The 24,871-nt window shown below is 42.4% G+C and overlaps 1 protein-coding gene and 2 non-coding genes across 3 annotated transcripts in view; 1 reads left to right on the forward strand and 2 right to left on the reverse strand.

Annotated features, from left to right (window-relative positions):
• Positions 1–24,871, reverse strand: part of LOC144695151 (uncharacterized) — a 52,600-nt gene that overhangs the window by 10,760 nt on the left and 16,969 nt on the right. Inside the window, exons 4-5 of the mRNA XM_078566048.1 lie at positions 18,026–18,148; positions 17,118–17,822 (exon numbers count right to left, since the gene is read on the reverse strand). Coding sequence (XP_078422174.1) covers positions 17,118–17,822; positions 18,026–18,148 — 828 coding nt within the window. The remainder of the gene's footprint in view (positions 1–17,117; positions 17,823–18,025; positions 18,149–24,871) is intronic.
• Positions 6,232–6,303, forward strand: trnah-gug (transfer RNA histidin (anticodon GUG)). The gene has a single exon. It is a non-coding gene; the product is annotated as a tRNA-His (tRNA).
• trnah-gug (transfer RNA histidin (anticodon GUG)) lies at positions 10,679–10,750 on the reverse strand. Its single transcript has one exon. It is a non-coding gene; the product is annotated as a tRNA-His (tRNA).

The following is a 24,871-nucleotide window of genomic DNA, read 5'->3' on the forward strand; positions in this document are numbered from 1 at the left end:
TTTAAGGAAAGGCTGGGCAGGTTAGGCTTGTATCCACTGGAGTTTAGAAGAGTAAGAAGTGACTTAATTGAAACCTTTAATATCCTGAGGGGTCTTGACAGGTTTGATGTGGAGAGGTTGTTCCCTCTTGTGGGAGAATCTAGAACTAGGGGTCACTGATTAAAAACAAGGGGTCGCTCATTTAAGACAGAGACAAATAGAATTTTTTTCTCTCAGAGGGTAGACAGTCTTTGGAACTCTTGCTCAAAATGTGGTGGAGTCTTTGAATATTTTTAAGGCAGAGCTAGATATATTCTTGATTAACAAGGGGGTGAAAGGTTATCGGGGGCAGGCAGGAATGTGGGGTTGAGGTTACATGAACTCCTTGAATGGCTGAGCATGCTCAAGGGGCCGAGTGGCCTACTCCTGCTCCTAATTCTTATGTTCGTATTGCTCACGTTCGTATTGCTCATGCACATAAACAGCTTAGAGAAAACCGCCATCTGCTATTTAAACAAAACCCAGTTCTTCAGCTACGATTGACTGACTCACTAGAATCCCAATTAAATGTCATGAGCTTAGGCAGAGCTTGTCTGTCTGGCAGTAACACAGATGATGTATTGATTGGTTTCAAGACAACAGATGGGCATTGGTGTGAATGGGACATGGATCCCTCAGGAACGGCGGTGGTAGAATAGCTACTTAACGATGTAAGTGTTCAACGTGAATGTTAGTTTAGGTAATGCTGCAGTAAAGTGACAATGAAATAGAAGAAAGGAAGTAAAGGAGGGTTTGGAATTGTGGAAGGGAGAAAAATCTGGCAGAAAAGGCGGGTTTGAATTCTGCAGCATCAAGCACGGACAGTGAGGGCACTAGATTTAGAATGAATAAATAGTTTTCATCACCAAAAATACTTCTTCATGCATTAAAGATTGTTTCATAACTGTTCTTCTAGCAGGTGTCGCATTGAGAAAACGATTGAAAATAATATCTACTGTGACTTGAACCCAGGTTGCTGTGAGTACAATGCAGAGAACTGGCTACTATACGATCACGGTGCCACATATAAACTATTGCAGCAGATTTGCCTCGGGAAGATGCATATCTGGTGAATAGGCTATAACAAGAATCCTCAAAAATAACCACAGTACGATCACAGCTCCGCATGTAAGCTGGAGCTCTTCTTGACCATAGAAATGTCATGCATGACTCTGTTTCTCCAATCTACCTGTGTAGTCGTAGTCCCTCATCCCTAAAACTGCTCTTGTGAATCTTTTCTTTACCCTCTCCAATGCTTTCATATTCTTCTAAAAGTGTAGTGCCTAGAATGGACACAACACTCCAGTTAAGGGCGAATCATTGTTTCATACAGGTCTATCATGACTTTCTTGCTTTGGTACTCGATGCTCCCATTTATAGAGCCCAGGATCCCGTACGTGTTTTTAACTCCTCTCTCAACCTGCTCTGCCACACGACAGTGATTTCTGCCAAAATCCTTCAAGCATCTCTGCTCCTGCACTCCCTTTAGAATTGTGCCCTTCAATTTATATTGCCTCTTTTCATTTATTTCTTACAAAAATGAATAATTTCACGCTTCTCGGCATAAATGTCATCAGTAACTTGTCCACCTATTCCACCAGCCTGCCGATATCCTTTTGAAGTTTAATACTATCCTCCTCTCACTTCACCAACTTCCAAGCTTCACGTCCTCTGCAAATTTTGAAAATGTGCCCTACACATAGTAGTCTAGGTCATTAATATATGTCAAGAACAGCAGCTGTCCTAACACCGACCGCAGGCAACCCCATTATAAACCTTCCACATCAGACATCTTCAAAGATATCCACCAGTTTCACACAAAAGGAAAATACTGCAGGTGCTGGAAATCCGAAATAAAAACAGAAATTGTTGGAAATACTTAGCAAGCCTGGCAGCATCTGTTAAGAAAGAAACAGAGTTAACATTTCAAATTTGTGATGTTTTATCAGAGCTGACAGTCCTGCAGAGTAATTGCAAAATGTTATGTTTATCTTTCCCCCAGGTTAATAAGGGTGATAAGAATCCACCTCAGGAGTGAGTATATGATTAACAGTGCAGTCTGTCTGTAGGGAGGAAAGTTCAAGAAGTTCTCTGACAGTCTGAGATGGGTTGAAGAATGTCTTTAGTACAAGCTGAGAGCTCACCGTAAATTGTGTCTGATGGCGAGACATGCAGATACAGGTTTGGTTGATTAGTTAACTAAGCTGTGATACTCATATTGCAAGGGTTTAAAAGTGTGATGGTTGAAAAGTAATTTGCATAGAAGCAACACATTTATTGAAAGGATATGCAATATCTTGAAGGAATTCTGCATAACCTTATTTTGGAGGAGAGCATGATGACTTGAAATGGGAATGCTGTGTTTCTCTCAACCCTGATGTTCCTGCACCTGCAGATTGCATCCAGCATCTTCTGATTACATCAATTTCCAAACTCTTCAGTATTTTATTCAGGATGCTCAGTGATTTGTTGCAGCATCACTCCTTATAATAAAAAAAACATTAAAAAACTAATTACAGAATCTTGAAAATTGAGTTCAATAAAAGTTGGACGGGGTGGAACTCTTGCAAAGAGTAAGATGAACATGCAATAAGAATTCAAGATATAAATTTGGATGATGTCATAAAATAGAGCCATATTAACCCAATCTACTTAGTGATTCATTTTAATTCTCAGGTTCGAATGAGACTTAAACCCACGCGTGAGGGCAAAACTCTTCAAATAGTAAATTCAAACATGTTAATTCAAAGAAAAATATTAATCAATTCAGAGTTATGACATAGAATTACTTAAGTCCAAATGTGTAAGGACATTGCATTCATACAAATAAGCCTGCTCAGTTTTAATACACAAAGTGTGTGTCTGTAATTAAAATCCTCTACCATCTTCTTCCTGGACTAGACTGATTCCAAACAACTCAAAATATAAAAGTATACTTAGCAAGTCCAACCTTAACATGTTATGTTATGTCTTTCAGTGGGTGATAAAGCCATGAAAGTGTATCATTCTTGTTATTTCTACTTCATTTAAATAGGTATTCTTTGACCAGCATATAGCTAGCAAAATGTATTTTGGCCTGTATTTATTCTCTTCAGTGGACTTCGTGTCATGTCAGACCATGCAACTTTAACCCATTGATTGGCTCTGGCTATTGTTAGAATAATTTGATTGGCTTTTAATTGGATAATTATAGATAACACCTTGGTTCATGGGTACAGTCGATGGAAGACAATGGTTCCTTATTTACTAATCTTGATCAGATTATGAACAATAAGATTTATTCTTGAGCTAGAATTTATCAGTCCAAATGTTCTGTCACTTATCAAAGGAATTGAAATATTCCTCTTGCTGAAACAATTATTCTGAAATCATCTTAGGCTTTTCAAAGTTGTCCTAAATGCTTTAATCACAGAAAATGGTTTATCTTCAAGATGAAGAACATTCTGGAAGAATGTGTTTTTTTAAAAGACACTGACCCTTAAAGGGTTAATGCAAAGATTCTGGTTGCTGCTGTTCCTGGAACAGACAGCAATTTTTCAAGGAAAGGAAACTGAGCCGTTTTAAAGAAGCTGGAAACCTCTTCACCCTGGACTGTTTACCAAAGGGTCACATGGCAGTTGATGACTTTGAAAGAAAAACATGCTTGGAAAACTGTGTTTAAAAGATGGTTTTGATTTTACTTTGGAGGAGATAAAAGGAAGATCAACTGCTTGAGTAAGGAACACAACAGATCCTGAAGCTCCGGACCCAGGCTCAAAACAGAGAGTGAATGGAAGTTTCTCTGAAATCACTCTATGTGCTGAAATTGACTGGCTGAAAGTTTTTTTTTCACAAAGTCTGCCTCAAAAGTGGTGCAAGAGCCATTGAATGTTTTGCAGACCAGTGCTGAGAGATTAACTGTATAACCTGGGCACCATTTCAAGGACTCCATCATCTATACTTTTCCCTTGAAGTATTGACTTTTAACCTTTTGGCAAATTTCCTCTTATTTATTTATTGTTTGGTGTGTGTGAATGTGTGAGTTAGGATATTTAGAAAGAGTAATTATTATACTTTCAAATTTCATGCTGTATATTCATGAGCTTTGCCTTCTAATTGACAAGTCTGGTTTTATAATAAACTAATGATTCTGTTGTTTATTGAAGAAATCTGGACATGGAGTGGTTATTCTGAGATTCATCGGTAAAGCACATATTTGGCTGTATAGCTAGTTGGAGATATCATTTAAATATATATTATGAAACGTGGAGCAATGGAATGACATCTTATCTATATACATAGATATATAGATAGATATATAATTATTCTGTAATATAAAATGAAGGCAAAATACTGTCGATGCTGGAAATCTGGAAAAAAAAAACAGAAAGCTTTGAAAGTACTCAGCAAGTCGGACAGCATCTGTGGAGAGAGAAACTGAGTTTATATTTCAGATCTATGGCCTTTCATCCTTCAAATTCTATGTGATCCTATTTCTTTTTATGAGAATCCCACAGAAAACATTTTTCTAAACTCAATTTTCCAGACTCTATAATTACTTTTTGCTGTTAGTAAATGTAAGATGTGGTGCTGATATGAATATGTAAACCACAACACAGGACACTGAAGATTTTGAAAATGGAATTCATCAGAAAATGTTGGGAACACACCACCGGTCCAGGATCATCAGTGTAGAAGGAAACACACCATTACTATTTGAAGTCCATGTGCTCTCTCTCGAAGTAAAGCTATGCAGAATTACTTCAAAAATTGAATGTCCTTTTTAACTTAAGTTGTTGTTTCTAAATGAGTAAACTTCCTTTCCTAACGTCCATACCTATTTAACCCTGGCATTGTTAGTGCCACACAGTTGAATAAATCAACCAAACCTGCATGTCCAAACAAACAAAATTACTTTTATTTCCTTCCTTCAATACAAATCCATGGAATAGGTGGGCAGTCAGGCAGAAAGACAGCTTTCAGTTAGCAGCCACCAGCTTTGAAACTTATGTCAGCTATCTATGATAGCCTGGCCTGGGGGTTTAAAACATTGGCTGAAAGCCCCAGTTACTGTCCGGGTGCGTATTGAGTTTTATTGTTATCAGGATTTTTGATGTCTTTATGTTAGCAATCCTTTAGACAAAGCTGGGTAACAAAGCAAACTGTAATGAGGTAAATGAGTTGGATATTATATGGCAGGAATATAATGTGGGAAAATGTGAGGTAGTCCACTTCGGTTTGAAGAATAGTAAAGCAGAGTGTTATTCAGTTTAAGAGATACCACAAAACATTGTGGCAGAGAGGGATCTGGTCGTCCTGGGAAATGTACCATAAAATGTTAGCATGCAGGTACAGGAAATAACAAGTGAAGATGGCACTCGGCAGAGCACTTTCCTCTGCCATGCTGTGTTAGCTCAACATTATTACAATTATACAGCTCTTCCTTAAGATTTTTGCCTGCCTGGTTGACATTCCTTATCTACAAAACTGAAAAAAAATAATTTTGATTAAGAGCCTCCATCTCACTGAGGAGGCTTCAAGCCAATCCACATCCAACAACCTGCTCTGAAAATGCTGCTCACATTTTGACAGTTGTGTCAAACTCCACCACAGCAGCTGACACAATCCACAATATTTTAAAACAAGCAATAGCACTCAAAATCAAGCAACCCACAAGATTGAAAAAAAAAATCAATTCGACCTATCTTCCAATGTTAACAGATCCCTTAAAAAAATGCAGGATCCGGATTTGCATCTTTGCCAAAAACAAACCACCTCTTCCTTGTACTGTACTCTCTCTCTGTACCAAGTTTCGTTGAAATCTGTCCATTAGTTTTTGATATATACTCTTTACAGACAAACAAGCCAATTCAGAAACTAAGGGGTTTTCCATTTAAAACGGGGATTTAGCGGAATTTCTTCTCTTCGAGGCTTGTTAATCTTTGGATTCCTTTCCCCTCGAGAGCAGTGGAGGCTGGGTCACTGACTATATTCCAGGCTGAGTGAGACAGACATGTCATCTGAAAGGGGATTCAAGCGTTTTGGGTTCAGTCAGGAAAGTGGAGTTGAGGCCTCGATCAGATTAGCCATGAAATGAATTAAATGTTGGAGCAGGATCGAGGCGCCGAAAGGCCTCCTGTTATTTCTTGACCTTCACCAAAAAGCCAGCTTCCTGGGCTGTGTGATTTGTAGGTTTGCTTCAAGCAGTTAGTCATAGAGGAGCTGCTGTGTGGCGCCGTGATCGTATAGTGGTTAGTACTCTGCGTTGTGGCCGCAGCAACCTCGGTTCGAATCCGAGTCACGGCAACGGTTGTTTTAAACATTTTACTCTCTGTTGCACCTCATAAAAGCAGATAATGAGAAATCACGAAGAGATATATTTTAATGACAAAACCTATTTCTTCCTTTATCTGGTGCCCTCACATGTCTGCTCTTGGCGCACGAGACTTCAAACCTGCTTCTTCTCCCAGATGTTTCCGCCTTCGGCAGCCACCAACCTTCCTTTACTTCCCTTCTTCTATTTCATTGTCACTTTGCTGCGGCATCACTTCATCTAACACTCATTATCAAGCCTTACACCGCTGTTCCTGGGGGTACATGTCCCTAATGCATCAATGTACATCTGTGCTTTTGAAACCAGCCGAAACAAAGGTCTGTGTGACCGCCAGACATGCTTCTTAGGATTTCGGAAAAGGCAGCGACCCAATTGCTCTCAACATTTTCCCGAGAAACTCGTGAGACAGTCAATGCTAACTGGAGAATTGGGTTTTGCACAAGGTACGATGTTTTCCCCCAAGCAGTTGAGGTGTGTGGCAGGCTGGGGCGTTCAACAGGTCCGGCAGCACCTGAGAAGAGAAATGCTGAGTTTACGCCTCAGATCTATGCCCTGTCGTCATTCTAACCATAAACTGCGAGTGAGCTTCGATAATGATTTTTAGTAAAACCTGACCATTTGCACACTAAACTTACTGAGATAAGCTCACAAGGTCAAAGGAAGCCATTTTAAAGGTGCAGCAGCCATCCCATCTTCTGTGTATTTGAACTTGCACTGACAGTGGATTAGACCAGTCAGCAACAGATAATTAAAAAGTATAAACCTCAATTGATTATAATTTAAGATTTATATTGTCAGCAATTATTTTAAAAAACGGCTTGGTAATATTCTTAAAAGAAAATGTACTTAAGGCACTGTGACTTGTTTTAAAATCCATTTCCCCAAATCATGCAAGAAGACAGTTTTTGTAAGAAAGGAATGTATACATCAGATTAGGACAGTGAGCAAACAGTTAGCCTTCGATACTCATTTGAAGCCAAAAGGATTTGTAATGAATAAAGGCTGGTGTCAACAGCCCAAGTCTCAGGTAAAATCAACAAATCATCTGTTAAGGAATGCACATTGATTAAGTTATAAGACGAATCAACATAATTATATCGAAAACAAAAAAAATGGTGGAAAAACCTCAAAAGGTCTGACAGAATCTGTGGAGAGAGACAGAGATAACGTTTCGAGTCCATGTGACTCTTCTTCAGATCTAAAGGCAGGTAGAGGTGTGGTGAAATATATACTGATTAAGGGGGTTGGAAGCGGTGAAGCTGGATCGAAGGCCAGGTGGAGGCAAAGGAGAGATGTCAAAAGATGTCATAAACAAAAGGTCCAAGAGTTGTTAATGGTGGCGGTACTGGCTAAATGAGGTGCTAATGACATTAAGAAAGCAAATTGTGATAATGGCCGGGCCAGGGTGAGCACTCTGGAAAGTGACACATGGCCCTAGTGGGGTTGGGGGAGGGGATGGTGGGGGGGGAAGAAAGATCCAATATATGCTAAAAGCTGGGGATAAAATAATGAATGAAAATAGAAATAAAATTTTAAAACAATGAAAATAAGTGAGAAAAAAAAATAATAAAAATAAAAAAAATTAAAATGAATATGGGAAAAAGGGGGACGAAAAAGGGGGGTGGGGATGGAGGAGAAAGTTCATGGTCTGAAGTTGCTGAACTCAATGTTAAGTCCGGAAGGCTGTAAAGTGCCTAATTAGAAGATGAGGTGCTGTTCCTCCAGTTTGCATTGAGCTTCACTGGAACATCCATCACTTTCACATGGTCCTTCTCCGACACTTCCCTTCTCTTACTTAACCTCCCTGTCTCAATTTCTGGTGATAGACTGTCCACCAATATTCATTACAAGTCCACGGACCCCCACAGCTACCTCAAATACAGCTCCACATACCCTGACTCCTGTAGGGATTCCATCCTATTCTCTCAGTTCTTTTGCCTCCGTCGCATCTATTCTGATGTTGCCACTTTCCAAAACAGTGCTTTTCACATGTCTTCCTTCTTCCTTAACCGATGTTTCCCACCCACAGTGGTTGACAGGGCCCTCAACCGTGGTCCAACCCAGCTCCAGCACCTCAGCCCCCAACACCTTCCTCTCCCTCCCAGAACCATGATAGGGCCCCCCTTGCCCTCTCTTTTCACCCCACCAGCCTCCGCATTCAAAGGATCATCCTCCAGGATGATGCCACCACCAAATACATCTTCCCTTCACCCCCCACCCCCATTGTCGGCATTCCAAAGGGACTGTTCCTTTCACGATACTCTGGTCCACTCCTCCATCACCCCCAACATCTCAACCCCTCCCACGGCACCTTCCCATGCAATTGCAGAAGGTACAACACCTGCCCCTTTACTTCCCCCCTCCTCACCGTCCATGGGCCCAAACGTTCCTTTCAAGTGAAGCAGCACTTCACTTGCACTTCCCTCAATTTAGTCTACTGCATTCGCTGCTCCAATGCGGTCTCCTCTACATTGGAGAGACCAAATGCAGACTGGGTGACCGCTTTGCGGAACACCTTCAGTCTGTCCGCAAGCATGACCCAGGCCTTCCTGTCACCTGCTATTTCAGCACCCCATCCTGCTCTCATGCCTGCTGCAATGAAGCTCAATGCAAACTGGAGGAACAGCACCTCATCTTCTGATCAGGCACTTTACAGCTACTCAATATTGAGTCCAACAACTTCAGACCATGAACTCTCTCCTCCATCCCCACCCCCCTTTTTCATTCTCCTTTTTTCCCATATTCATTTTTATGTTTTTAATTTTTATTATTTTTTCCCACTTATTTTCATTATTTTTAAAATTTATTTCTATTTTCATTAATTGTTTTACCCCCAGCTTTTAGCCTATTTTCGATCATTCTTCCCGCCACCCCACCCCCAGTAGGGCCATGTGTCACTTTCCAGAGTGCTCACCCTGGCCCGGCCATTATCACAATTTGCTTTCTTAATGTCATTAGCACCTCATTTAGCCAGTACCGCCACCATTAACAACTCTTGGACCTTTTGTTTATGACATCTTTTGACATCTCTCCTTTGCCTCCACCTGGCCTTCGATCCAGCTTCACCGCTTCCAACCCCCTTAATCAGTATATATTTCACCACACCTCTACCTGCCTTTAGATCTGAAGAAGAGTCACATGGACTCGAAACGTTATCTCTGTCTCTCTCCACAGATTCTGTCAGACCTTTTGAGGTTTTTCCACCATTTTTTTTGTTTTCGATATAATTATGTTGATTCGTCTTATAACTTAATCAATGTGCATTCCTTAACAGATGATTTGTTGATTTTACCTGAGACTTGGGCTGTTGACACCAGCCTTTATTCATTACAAATCCTTTTGGCTTCAAATGAGTATCGAAGGCTAACTGTTTGCTCACTGTCCTAATCTGATGTATACATTCCTTTCTTACAAAAACTGTCTTCTTGCATGATTTGGGGAAATGGATTTTAAAACAAGTCACAGTGCCTTAAGTACATTTTCTTTTAAGAATATTACCAAGCCGTTTTTTAAAATAATTGCTGACAATATAAATCTTAAATTATAATCAATTGAGGTTTATACTTTTTAATTATCTGTTGCTGACTGGTCTAATCCACTGTCAGTGCAAGTTCAAATACACAGAAGATGGGATGGCTGCTGCACCTTTAAAATGGCTTCCTTTGACCTTGTGAGCTTATCTCAGTAAGTTTAGTGTGCAAATGGTCAGGTTTTACTAAAAATCATTATCGAAGCTCACTCGCAGTTTATGGTTAGAATGACGACAGGGCATAGATCTGAGGCGTAAACTCAGCATTTCTCTTCTCAGGTGCTGCCGGACCTGTTGAACGCCCCAGCCTGCCACACACCTCAACTGCTTGGGGGAAAACATCGTACCTTGTGCAAAACCCAATTCTCCAGTTAGCATTGACTGTCTCACGAGTTTCTCGGGAAAATGTTGAGAGCAATTGGGTCGCTGCCTTTTCCGAAATCCTAAGAAGCATGTCTGGCGGTCACACAGACCTTTGTTTCGGCTGGTTTCAAAAGCACAGATGTACATTGATGCATTAGGGACATGTACCCCCAGGAACAGCGGTGTAAGGCTTGATAATGAGTGTTAGATGAAGTGATGCCGCAGCAAAGTGACAATGAAATAGAAGAAGGGAAGTAAAGGAAGGTTGGTGGCTGCCGAAGGCGGAAACATCTGGGAGAAGAAGCAGGTTTGAAGTCTCGTGCGCCAAGAGCAGACATGTGAGGGCACCAGATAAAGGAAGAAATAGGTTTTGTCATTAAAATATATCTCTTCGTGATTTCTCATTATCTGCTTTTATGAGGTGCAACAGAGAGTAAAATGTTTAAAACAACCGTTGCCGTGACTCGGATTCGAACCGAGGTTGCTGCGGCCACAACGCAGAGTACTAACCACTATACGATCACGGCGCCACACAGCAGCTCCTCTATGACTAACTGCTTGAAGCAAACCTACAAATCACACAGCCCAGGAAGCTGGCTTTTTGGTGAAGGTCAAGAAATAACAGGAGGCCTTTCGGCGCCTCGATCCTGCTCCAACATTTAATTCATTTCATGGCTAATCTGATCGAGGCCTCAACTCCACTTTCCTGACTGAACCCAAAACGCTTGAATCCCCTTTCAGATGACATGTCTGTCTCACTCAGCCTGGAATATAGTCAGTGACCCAGCCTCCACTGCTCTCGAGGGGAAAGGAATCCAAAGATTAACAAGCCTCGAAGAGAAGAAATTCCGCTAAATCCCCGTTTTAAATGGAAAACCCCTTAGTTTCTGAATTGGCTTGTTTGTCTGTAAAGAGTATATATCAAAAACTAATGGACAGATTTCAACGAAACTTGGTACAGAGAGAGAGTACAGTACAAGGAAGAGGTGGTTTGTTTTTGGCAAAGATGCAAATCCGGATCCTGCATTTTTTTAAGGGATCTGTTAACATTGGAAGATAGGTCGAATTGATTTTTTTTTTCAATCTTGTGGGTTGCTTGATTTTGAGTGCTATTGCTTGTTTTAAAATATTGTGGATTGTGTCAGCTGCTGTGGTGGAGTTTGACACAACTGTCAAAATGTGAGCAGCATTTTCAGAGCAGGTTGTTGGATGTGGATTGGCTTGAAGCCTCCTCAGTGAGATGGAGGCTCTTAATCAAAATTATTTTTTTTCAGTTTTGTAGATAAGGAATGTCAACCAGGCAGGCAAAAATCTTAAGGAAGAGCTGTATAATTGTAATAATGTTGAGCTAACACAGCATGGCAGAGGAAAGTGCTCTGCCGAGTGCCATCTTCACTTGTTATTTCCTGTACCTGCATGCTAACATTTTATGGTACATTTCCCAGGACGACCAGATCCCTCTCTGCCACAATGTTTTGTGGTATCTCTTAAACTGAATAACACTCTGCTTTACTATTCTTCAAACCGAAGTGGACTACCTCACATTTTCCCACATTATATTCCTGCCATATAATATCCAACTCATTTACCTCATTACAGTTTGCTTTGTTACCCAGCTTTGTCTAAAGGATTGCTAACATAAAGACATCAAAAATCCTGATAACAATAAAACTCAATACGCACCCGGACAGTAACTGGGGCTTTCAGCCAATGTTTTAAACCCCCAGGCCAGGCTATCATAGATAGCTGACATAAGTTTCAAAGCTGGTGGCTGCTAACTGAAAGCTGTCTTTCTGCCTGACTGCCCACCTATTCCATGGATTTGTATTGAAGGAAGGAAATAAAAGTAATTTTGTTTGTTTGGACATGCAGGTTTGGTTGATTTATTCAACTGTGTGGCACTAACAATGCCAGGGTTAAATAGGTATGGACGTTAGGAAAGGAAGTTTACTCATTTAGAAACAACAACTTAAGTTAAAAAGGACATTCAATTTTTGAAGTAATTCTGCATAGCTTTACTTCGAGAGAGAGCACATGGACTTCAAATAGTAATGGTGTGTTTCCTTCTACACTGATGATCCTGGACCGGTGGTGTGTTCCCAACATTTTCTGATGAATTCCATTTTCAAAACCTTCAGTGTCCTGTGTTGTGGTTTACATCTTCGTATCAGCACCACATCTGATATTAACTAACAGCAAAAAGTAATTGTAGCATCTGGGAAATTGAGTTTAGAAAAATCTTTTGTGGTGGAATTCTCATAAAAATAAATAGGATCACATAGGAAGGCCATAGACCTGAAATGTAAACTCAGTTTCTCTCTCCACAGAGGTTGTCCAACCTGCTAAGTATTTTCAAAGCTTTCTGTTTTTTTCCAGATTTCCAGCATCGGCAGTATTTTGCATTATTTCTTACACAATTCCTGCTTACAAAGGCAACTTCCCATTGATGTACCATTTATCTCTATATTTGTCATACAGACTGATACTAGCAAACAACATTAGTTTGTGATGGCTCCACACAATCTGCCAAAACCCCTTTATTGCAACTTTCCAGACAGTCTGCAAAATACTTTTGGAATTTGGCCAAGCTACAAAGCATTGCTTCTTCAACAGTCATATCAATAGTTCTTATTTTGAATTAAAATTTTAAACAAAACTCAGGTCCATTATCAGGAAATTAATCCAGATGTCTAGGCAATCCTTAAGTTTCTTTGAGATTGATATCAAAATCCTTCCAAAGGGATCAGATTAAATAAATTGGAGGTTTGAAATTTTACATTAAATGTTAAGCAGTCAACCACAGGAAACCCCATTAGATTTCAAGTCCAACACCTTAATCACTCAACCAGCACAATTGCATAAACCTGATCTTCAACAAGTTAAGTTCTCATATGAAAGCCAAATGCTGTTCGTCCTGGATGTCTCAGGCATCAACACAAATGCTTTAAAAATTCAGCAGATTAACTATGTTTCACCCTCTACTGATGCTGCTAAATGTTTCAGGTTGATAAAATTTCACCTAACACTGACCCCTGGGGAACCCCACTATAAACCTTCCTCCAGTTCTAGAAACAACCATTCACCACTACTCTGTTTCCTGTCAGTTAGCCAATTTTCTATGCATGTTGCTACTTCTCCTTTTATTCCATGAACTCTAACTTTGCTCACAAGTCTGTTGTGTTGCACTTTTTCAAGTGCCTTTTGGAAGTTGATGTATACCACATTACCCTCATCTAACCTCTTTGTTACTTCATCAAAAGACTCAAGCAAGTTAGTTAAACACAATTTATTCTTAACAAACTGATGCTGGCTTTCTTTAATTAACCCACATTTGCCCAAGTAACTTTTGTCCCAAATTATTGTTTCTACAGGCTTCCCTAAACTGAAGTTAAATGGACTGGCCTGTAGTTGCTGGGCTTATCCTTGCAGGCCTTTTTGAAGAAAAGGTGAACATCTCTAATCCTATGGCACCACCCCTGTATCTACAATGGATTGGAAAATTATGGCCAATGCTTCTGCAAGCAAGCATACAGGTACAGCAAACAATTGGGAAAGCTAATGATATGATTTGAGTACAGGTTCAGTTGTATAGAAGCTTGGTTAGACCACACCTGGAGTATTGTGTGCAGTTTTGGTCCCCTTAGGAAGGATATTATTGCCATAGAGGGACTGCAACGAAGGTTCACCAGACTTGTTCCCAGGATGGCGGGACTGTCCTATGAAGAGAGATTGTGGAAACTAACCTGTATTCTCCAGAGTTTTGAAGAATGAGAGGTGATCCCATTGAAACCTACTAAATTCTTAAAGTGACACAGGATGAATGCAGGTAAGATGTTTCCCCTGGTTGGGGAGTATAGAACCAGGGGACACAATTTCAAAATAAGGGGAAAGCCACTTAGGACCGAAGTGAGGAGAGAATTTTTCACTCAGGGTGTTGTGAATTTTTGGAATTTTTTACACCAGAGTGCTGTGGAAGCTCAGTCACTGAGTATTTTTAAAGCAGAGATTGACAGACTTCTAACTACCAATGACATAGAGATGTGGGGATAGTGTGGGGAAAAGGCATTGAAATGGATGATCAGCCATGATCGTACTGAATGGTGGAGCAGACTCAATATGCTAAATGTCCTACTCCTGCTCTTCTGTTCCTCCTTACTTCCCCCAGTATCCTTGGATGCATCTCATCCAATCCTGATTTATCAACTTTTAGTACAGTCAGCCTATCTCATACCTCCTCCTTTTAATCCAAGTGTTACAACAAACTCCATTTTCACCATAACGTTATAGTAATTTCATGGTCACCATTACCTTGACTAGTTATTTGATGGAAACATATAAGGCCCTGAGGGGACTTGACAGAGTGGATGTGAGAAGGATGTTTCCTCTTGTGGGAGAATCTAAAACTTGGGGCAACTGTTTAAAAATAAGGGATCACCCATTTAAGATAGAAATGAGGAAATATCTTTTCTATCAGAGGGCTGTGAGACTTTGGAATTTTCTTCCTCAAAAAGTGGCTGAGGCAGATTCTTTGAATATCTTTAAGGCAATAGTAGATAGATTTTTGATAAGCAAGGGGCGAGGCAGGAATGCGAAGTTGAGATTAAAATTAGGTCAGCCATGACCTTATTGAATGGTGGAGCAGGCTCGAGGGGTCGAGAGGCCTACTCCTAATTTGTATGCTTTTTTAGTTTTCAATCCCAGAACTATTAATTCAAGTTCTGACAGCTGCTAGGGAACCCGTGTCCCCAGAACATTGTCTCGGATCTCTGAATTACTAATCTAGTGACATTACCACAATACCACCATTTCCACATTGAGGATGGGGATATTTTTGAGGCTCCTCCTCCAATTAGTTAAATGTCCACATCGCCATTCACAATTTGGCATTTCTCCTCCTTTTCCAGGTAGTGCCTGACGAGTCTCTATTTCTCCTCCATTTACAGACACTTCCTGTCCGATCCCCACATTTTCTCCATTTACTGATCTGCCCCCTTTTCCAATCCATTTACAGACATTCCTTGACCATTCCCTTTTCTGAATTTACCTGCAGACCCCTTACATCTTCCAGTTACAGAAGTGAACTGATCATTCTCATAGACAGCATCATTAACAGAGTAAAACACCCCAAAGCGTATCATGGGTGTGTCTGCAGACCACATTACCTGTTGAGATGCTTCCAGTTTACTGCTGAAATCGTCGTAACTGTTAAACTCCAGGGATGTAAAGATAGCAAGGGATTGCTTTGTTGTATCAATTGGGGTAGCCATCATAGACAGTAGCAGCTCAGGAAGGCTGCAAATTCATCATACGAGCAGCATGAGACAAAAAGATACAGAAGGCATTTCGTAGATGCTGTGAACAGTAAAAATGGTGCAGAATTTGGTGGTCAAAAAAAGTTCAGAAGTGGAAGAAATATGGGTCATAGAGCAGGAAAAGCAATTCCTTGCCATGAAACATACTGTAGGGAGGTTAAGCTGGTAATCCAGCAGACACATGATGGGGGGGGATGGGCAGCAGTGAACCTCAACTGAAAATGTTTGGCAGGAGTAACATTAAAATGGATAAAATACATGCATTGTTAGAGCCAGAGCTTAGATAATGGCAAAGAGGCAATCAGGGAGGGCAGAGCTGAAGCACAGTAATGGATGGACATGGATTCCGATTCACAGCAAAGGAGCCACACAGACACATGGAACATCTCAGAAAACATAGCACAGCACAAAATGCCCCAATAAATACACTGTAGATAAATGCTCAAAGATACTCACCTCTGAAACTATTTCACTGATTTTCAAATTGTAAATATAGCTTACTTATCCTCTGGCTGGAAAGGTATCAGAGACACAGGTGGAGAGAGAGGTTTGAAAATCATGTCACTGGGGGAACGCCAGTGCGTGTGATGCAGGAGGTGATGCTGTCACCATGTAATTACCAGTGCCTTCTGCACGTGCCAAAGCCAAACCCAGTTCCAGGCATAAGCTCTCGGGCGGGCACTGATAACATCACTGTCGAGGTGGTGTGCATGCACTGGTGGATATATTGCAATGATTGTGCACGTGCAACTGTGCCTATTCGCAATGACACCTGCCCCTTGGCATCAGCAATTACTATTCTCTTTGTAGGCTTTAATCTTAGCATTGGTTAACACGATCCTGTGAAATCCTCTGGCTGCTATTTTAATGCAGTCTTTAACCTATATATTTTAAACAGGTTTATTTCAAATGAATAAACAAGTGCTTAAAATGGCAGTCTCAGGACTATCTCACAGACACATAGGCCTCTGTAGAACAATTACCACAGTCATTTTCAGACTGTAAACTTCAACCTGCCATTTCAATTTCACTCAGAAATGGATCGCAGTTTTATATCAATCTCTGATTTGACAGTATGTTTCCAACATTTACATTTGATCTTTCTAACTCTAAACACAGTTGTATAGGAGCCTTCTGTTCTGTGCTTACGAGCTCTGAACTATGATAGAGAGCGGCTGGGTCACATTTCCTACTCACCTGAAGATTAACCTGCACGGGTTCATTGCTGTCAGTGAAGAGAGATGAGAAAGATCAAAGTGCGATTTGTCCCACTCAGTGTGGTCCTGAAGGACCTTGTCTTGCTAAACTGTGTCCTGTTGGACAGTGTCCTGTTTCTCCCTTATAATCCTGCCCCAAGATTGTCATTCCTGAGTTCCAGCCAGATGATGTTAAACATTTAGGTGGGAAAAACAAAATTCTACAATAACGTGCTTAAAACAAAATTTATTTGACATTTCTCCAGAATATTTAAACTCAAGCCCAGTTCAGAAACAAACACTGACTGTCACAATGAACATGATTCAGGCGGTCTTGTGATTAGCAACAGTAATAAGGGCAGAATCCAATGCCTTGCAGTCAGATATGAAGTCGCCGGTGCCTCAGTAATTGGGATGAACGAGCGAATCCCTTCCCACACACGGAGCAGGGAAACGGTTTCTCCCCAGTGTGAACTTGCTGATGTTTCAGCAAATCCTTTTTGCTTTTAAATCTCTTCTCACAGTCAGAACATTTAAAAGGTCTCTGATCAGTGTGCACAAGTTGGTGTTCAGTGAGGTGGGATGACTGAGTGAATCTCTTTTCACACACGGAGCAGATGAATGGCCTCTCCCCTGTGTGAACCCGCTGGTGTCTCAGCAGATGGGATGAACGGCTGAACCCCTTTCCGCACATGGAGCAAGTGAATGGCCTCTCCCCAGTGTGGGTGCGTACGTGTGTCAGCAGATCATGTTTACTTTTAAAACTCTTCTCACAGTCGGAACATTTAAAAGGTCTCTTATTCGTGTGCACTCGCTTGTGTGTTAGAAGATTGGATAAAACATTAAATCCCTTCCCACATACAAGGCAGGTGAATGGCCTCTCCCCAGTGTGAACTCGCTGGTGCGTATAGAGGCTGGATGACTGAGTGAATCCCTTCCCACAAACTGAGCAGATAAATGGCCTCTCCCCAGTGTGACTGCGTCGATGAGTTTCCAGCTCAGACGGGTAATTGAATCCTTTCCCACAGTTTCCACATTTCCACGGTTTATCCGTGGTGCGGGTATCCCTGCGTCTCTCCAGGTTGGACGATCAGTTGAAGCCTCCACCAGGCCCAGACACATGTATGGTTTCGTCCCGTCTGTGAAGGGTGCAACGTTTTTTTCAGGCTCTGTAACTGATTAAAGCTCTTTCCACGGTTAGCACTGGAACACTTTCACTCAGGTGTCTGTGTCTCAGTGCTTTTCCGATCACGTCAATCTTTGAACCCCTTTCCCACAGGCAGAACAAACAAACATTTCTCCTTCCACATTCAGAGACCGCTGATATTCAGGTCCTGTTGAATCTAGTGACTCTGACAGATCACGACGTGATGTGCGGTTTGAGCTTTCCTTCTGCAAATTCTCCTCTTCTGATATCCTGTAAAAGGAGTTTACATAGAATTACATAGAATATACAGTACAGTTCAGCCCAGCTAATGTCTACTGGCATTTATACTCCATCCAACCTCCTTCCATCTTAACCCTTCAACCTTTCCTTCTATTCCCTTTTCGCTTATGTAGTCAGCCAGTTCCTTTTGAAAACACACAAGTCATTTCCCACCACCACTTCCTGAGGGAGTGGGTTCCACATAGTCTCTGAATACATAAATCTCTTATTTCCCTTTTGGGTTTATTAATACGCTGTCTCCTACCAATGCAAGGTGGCTGTTGACACCCGTCTGCGCAAGTGCACGTATCCGTGCGTGTACAGAAAACCAATGACATCACTGGCCGGATGTGTTGGTAGCAGACGTGGCTCGGTTAAAAACTTCGGAAAGTAAAACCACACATTTCCATGGTCATTGTTAACAAGACTATGTATGCTACAGATTGTGTCAAAGAAAACAGGGGATTGCATTTGACTTTATATTAAAAATAACAAAGACAGGGCAGAGAATATCAAAATATTTCAGGTATTGATGAGTGAGCTGCCAAGGTTTGTATATACTATAACTGAAAATATGCCACAGAAAAAGATAAAACTAAAGGAAATTACTAAGGCGAAAATGGTTATTATATATTGTTCTGAATAAAATGGCCCTTTCCAAAATCCACTCTCCAGGATTAATTTAATTTTGTTCTTCGGTTTCAGTTCTCATTAGGATTGCTGAAAGTTTGAATTTTGCTTAAAAGAAACGAGAAGCTAAATGGAGAGGGTAAGCTTTGCACTGAGGTTGGGGGAATGAATAGAGTTCTGATCTCCCTCGCTTGCATTGAAGCGGTACAACTGCATATGCAACGCGTTGTCAGAAAATGCAGCCTTATCAATAATGAGATCTATCACCTCCAATTCTGCTTCTCTCACAAGTGGAAACATTCTCTCCATATCCATCCTGTCCAACCCATTCAGAATTGTAAAGATCTCTATCAGATCACCCCTATCTTCTCTTGTCTGAAGAAAAAAAATGCCCCAACATTAGCTGAGAGATGTAACCTGTGTTTACAAAAATCCTCCATGTTAGTCTAGATTAGAAATTCAGACCAAATACTGCCCTTGGTTTGGGTTTGCTGTGTGTAATTCCTCCCTTTCTAACCCCCTGTAAAAGGAGTTTACAAAATCCATTACGGCCAGCTCACGGTAGAAATTTACAACATTCTCTCCTCCAGTTTCCTGACCCAGGATGGCCCCGCACAATGTGCCCTGTTGCACATTGCTCCCTTTAATGATGGGCGGTCATTAACCTGGGCCTGTCATGGGGAAAAGCCCCACAGATGCTGCCCCACTTGGAGCAAATGCAGGTTTGGTAGGATCTTACTCTGGGTTTGAGGCCTACATGAGGTATTTGTGAAGCCTCCTCGCCCAGCAGCTGGCTCCATTACCCTCCGAAACTGGGCCATTTCTCAGATTTGACACGGCCATGCTTGTACAGTTCCAGCACCTGCACTGTGTATGCTCTAGCTGCAGCCCAGCACCGCTCAGTGCTAGATCAACATTATTGCCCTTGAAGAAATCACATTCTGTGCAACTGAGGTCACTGATCTATGTTCAATTATTTTCACCAAACCCTTCTCCTGAAGATTTGGGCCTACGTTTTGTGATCCAATTGCGATTGGAGCCAGGGGGCCAAGATATAAAATTAATAATCTTTTTCATACAGAAACCCAAATGTATGGTCAAGACCCCTGCAGAATTTTCTCTTTATCTATTAACGTGCCACTTCTAACTTCCAGTTAGTCACTTTGGCACTAATGGAAAAAGTTAGAATTGATATTTGAACATAGCCAATTTGCAATCATTTGCCCCTCCAAAAGTTAGGGGGATAAAAGCAAAACTTGCATTGGAAACATCAGATTTCAGGTCAGTGGGCTATGATTCTCAAATTTCAAACTGAAAGTGGCATCAGTGATGGAATTTCAAAACCACACAGCTTATTTCAAGAGTGCAGACTAGGACTCAGGCTTGAAGCTTGCTCTCCTCAGAGCCCTCCTACTTCCACCCAAGTCTGCATGACCTTTTAGCAAACCATTGGTGCCCAGATTGCACATTTCTCTGCATGCAAATGCTGTGGAAACTCCAGGCTCGGATGTGATGGCATGCAGTTCAGTTCGGTTCAACCAGTGCTAGATACAAGTGCAACATTATTGCCCTTGAAGAAACCACATTCTGTGCAACTGAGGTTACTGATCTATGTCATCCTTTGCTTATTCCAAAAAATTTTTGAATTTCCTGGCTGACCACTAATCTTTGCAACATGTCTTTTCTTTCAATTGATACCATTGTTCACTTCCTTCGTTGTCGCTGGATTAGCAATCCAGAGGTCCAGGGTATTACACTGCGGACCCTGATTTGAATCCCACCACGGCAGATGGTGAAACTTGAATTCAATAAAAATCTGGAATTAAAACTCTAATGATGACCATGGAACCATTGTCGATTGTTGTAAAAATCCATCTGGTTCACTAATGTCCTTTAGGTAAGGAAATCTGTCATCCTTACCTGCTCTGGCCTATATGTGACTCTTAAATACCCTCTGAAATGGCCTAGCAAGCCACTGATTTGCAGCAAACTGCTACAAAGTCACAAAAAAGGAATGAAATCAGATGGACCACCCGGCATCGATCTAGGCACCGGAAATGACAACGGCAATCTCAGCCCTGTCGACTATGCAAAGTCCTCCTGACTAACATCTGGGGGCTAATGCCAAAATTGGGAGAGCTGTCTCACAGACTAAGTCAAGCAACAGCCTGACATCGTCATCCTCACGGAATCATTCCTCACAGATAATGTCCCAGACACCACCATCACCATCCCTGGGTATGTCCTGTCCCACCGGCAGGACAGGCCCAGCAGAGGTGGCGGCACAGTGGTGTACAGTCGGGAGGGAGTTGCCCTGGGAGTCCTCAACATTGACTCCAGACCCCATTGAAGTCTCGTGGCATCAGGCAACGAAGCTTCCTGCTGATTACCATGTACTGCCCTCCCTCAGCTGATGAATCAGTGCTGCTCCATGTTGAACATCACTTGGAGCAAGGACTGATGGTAGCAAGGGCACAGAATGTACTCTGGGTGGGGGACTTCAATGTCCTTTACCAAGAATGGCTCGGAAGCATCACTACTGACCGAGCTGGCCTAGTCGTAAAGGACATAGCTGCTAGACTGGGTCTGTGGCAGGTGGCGAGGGAACCAACAAGAGGGAAAACATAACTGACCTCATCCTCACCAATGTACCAGTCGCAGATGCATCTGTCCATGACAGTATGGGTAGGAGTGACCACTGCACAATTGTTGTGGAGACAGAGTCCCACCTTCACAGAGAGGATACCCTCCATCGTGCTGTGTGGCACTACCACCATGCTAAATGGGATACATTTTGGACAGATCTAGCAACTCAATTCTGGGCATCCATGAGGTGCTGTGGGACATCAACAGCAGCAGCAGAGTTGTACTCGAGCACAATCTGTAACCTCATGGCCAGGCATATCCCCTATCTACCATTACCATCAAGCCAGGGGATCAACCCTAGTTCAATGAAAAGTGCAGAGGGGCATGCCAGGAGCAGCACAGACATACCTAAAAATGAGGTGTCAACCTGGTGAAACTATAACACAGGACCACTTGCCTGCCAAACAGCATAAACAGCAAGTGATAGACAGGGCTAAACGATCCCGCAACGAACGGATCAGATCTAAGTTCTGCAGTTCTGCCACATCAGATTGTGAATGGTGGTGGACAATTAAACAACTCACTGGAGGAGGAGGCTCCACAAAATATCCCCATCCTCAATGATGGAGGAGCCCAGCACATCAGTGCAAAACATAAGGCTGAAGCATTTGCTACAATCTTCAGCCAGAAGTGCCGAGTGGATGATCCATCTCGGCCTCCTCTGGAAGTCCCCAGCATCACAGATGCCAGTCTTCAGCGAATTTGATTCACTCCACGTGATATCAAGAAATGGCTGAAGGCACTGGATACTGCAAAGGCTATGAGCCCTGACAATATTCCGGCAATAATACTAAAGACTTGTGCCCCAGAACTTGCTGCGCCCCTCGCCAAGCTGTTCCAGTACAGCTACAACACTGGCATCTACCTGGCTATGTGGAAAATTGCCACGGTATGTCCTGCACACAAAAAACAGGGCAAATCCAACCCAGGCAATTACCGCCCCATCAGTCTACTCTCGATCATCAGTAAAGTAATTGAAAGGGTCATCAACAGTGCAATCAAGTGGCACTTGCTTAGCAATAATATGCTCACTGATGCCCAGTTTGGGTTCCACCAGGGCCATTCAGCTCCTGACCTCATTACACCTTTGGTTGAAACATGGACAAAAGAGCTGAACTCCAAAGGTGTGGTGAGAGTGAAGGCCCTTGACATCAAGGCAGCATTTAGCATACAGGAAGATATGGAAGGGATGGTCAAATGGGTAGATGGAATTTAACCTTGAAAAGTGTGATGTGATACACTTTGGAAGGAGTAATTTCATAAGGAAGTATTCAATGAACGGCATGACACTAGGAAGTTCTGAGAAACAAAGAGACCTTGGCATGTGTGTCCACAGATCTCTGAAGGTGGAGGGACACTTGCCTTTATCAATCGAGGCATAGATTACAAAAGTAGGGAGGTCATGTGGGAGTTGTATAGAACCTTGGTGAGGCCACAGCTGGAGTACTGTGTGCAGTTCTGGTCGCCATATTATAGGAAGGATGTGATTGCACTGGAGGGGGTGCAGAGGAGATTCACCAGGATGTTGCCTGGGATGAAAGATTTAAGTTATGAAGAGAGGTTGGATAAACTTGGGTTGTTTTCGTTGGAGCAGAGAAGACTAAGGGGCGACCTGATCGAGGTGTACAAGATTATGAGGGGCATGGACAGGGTGGTAGGGAGCAGCTGTTCCCCTTAGTTAAAGGTTCAGTCACGAGGGGACATAAGTTCAAAGTGAGGGGCAGGAGGTTTAGGGGGGATATGAGGAAAAACGTTTTTACCCAGAGGGTGGTGACAGTCTGGAATGCACTACTGGGAGGGTGGTGGAGGCGGGTTGCCTCACATCGTTTAAAAGGTACCTGGTTGAGCATTTGGCACATCATAACATTCAAGGCTATGGGCCAAGTGCTGGTAAATGGGATTAGGTAGGTAGGTCAGGTGTTTCTCACGTGTCGATGCAGACTTGATGAGCCGAAGGGCCTCTTCTGCACTGTGTGATTCTGTGATTTGACCAAGTCTGGCATCAAGGAGCCCTAGCAAAACTGGAGTCAATGGGAATCAGGGGGAAAACTCTATGCTGGTTCGGGTCGTACCTAGCACAAATGAAGATGGTTGTGGTTGTTGGAGGTCAGTCATCTCAGCTCCAGGACATCAATGCAGAAGTTCCTCAGGGTAGTGTCCTCGGCCTAACCATCTTCAGCTGCTTCATCAAAGACCTTCCTTCATAAGGTCAGAAGTGGGGATGTTTACTGATGATAGCACAATGTTCAACATCATTTACTATTCCTCAGATACTGAAGCAGTCCATGTCCAAAAGCAGCAAGACCTGGACAATATCCAGGCTTGGGCTGACAAGTGGCAAGTAACATTCGCGCCACGCATGTGTCTGGCAATGACCATTTCCAACAAGAGAGAATCCAACCATCACCCGTTGAAGTTACTATCATTGAATCTCCCACTATCAACATCCTGGGGGTTACCATTGACCAGGAACTGAACTGGACTAGCCATATAAATACTGTGGCTACAAGAGCAGGTCACAGGCTAGCAATCATGCAACGAGTAACTTCCCTCCTGACTCCCCAGAGCCTGTCCACCACCTTTTCCAATTGTACAACTGATGGAATACTCCTCACTTCCTTGGATGAGTGCAGCTCCCACAACACTCAAGTAGCTTGACGCCGTCCAGGACATGGCAGCCCACTTGATTGGCACCACATACATAAACATTCACTCCCTCCACCACCTGCGCACAGTAACAGCAGTGTGTACACATACAAAATGCACTGCAGGAATTCCCCAAGCAGCTTCGACAGCACCTTCCAAACACATGACTACTTCCATCTAGAAGGACAAAGGCAGCAGACACATGGGAACACCACCACCTGGAAGTTCCCCTCCAAGTCACTCAACATCCTGAATTGGAAATATATCCCCGTTCCTTCACTGTCGCTAAGTCAAAGTCCTGGAACTCACTCCATAAAAGCACTGTGGGTGTACCTGGACCACATGGACTGCAGCGGTTCAGGAAGGCAGCTCACCACCACCTTCTCAAGGGCAATTAGGGATGAGCAATAAATGCTGGCCCAGCCAGCGAAGCCCATATCCCGTGAATGAATAAAAAAAAAGTTAGTCACAGATGGTGGTGCTGGCCTAGTGGTGATGTTACTGGACTAGTAACCCAGAGGCCCAGCCTAATGGCAGCTGCTGGAATTTAAATTCAATCAATAAAGCTGGAATATGGTAATAGTGACCATGAATCTACCATTAAAAACCCATCTGATTCACTAATGTCCTTTAGCGGATCTGCTATCCTTACCTGGTCTGGCCTGCTCGTGTCTCCAGATGTTGACTCTTAGCTGCCCTCAAGCCACTCAGTTCAAGGGCAATTAGGGATGGGTATCAAATGTTCGCCCAGCCAACGGTCCCTACATCCCATGAACGAATAAAGAGTCTTTC

Source organism: Cetorhinus maximus, chromosome 21 (assembly GCF_964194155.1).
Source record: "Cetorhinus maximus chromosome 21, sCetMax3.hap1.1, whole genome shotgun sequence".
NCBI lineage: Eukaryota > Metazoa > Chordata > Chondrichthyes > Lamniformes > Cetorhinidae > Cetorhinus > Cetorhinus maximus.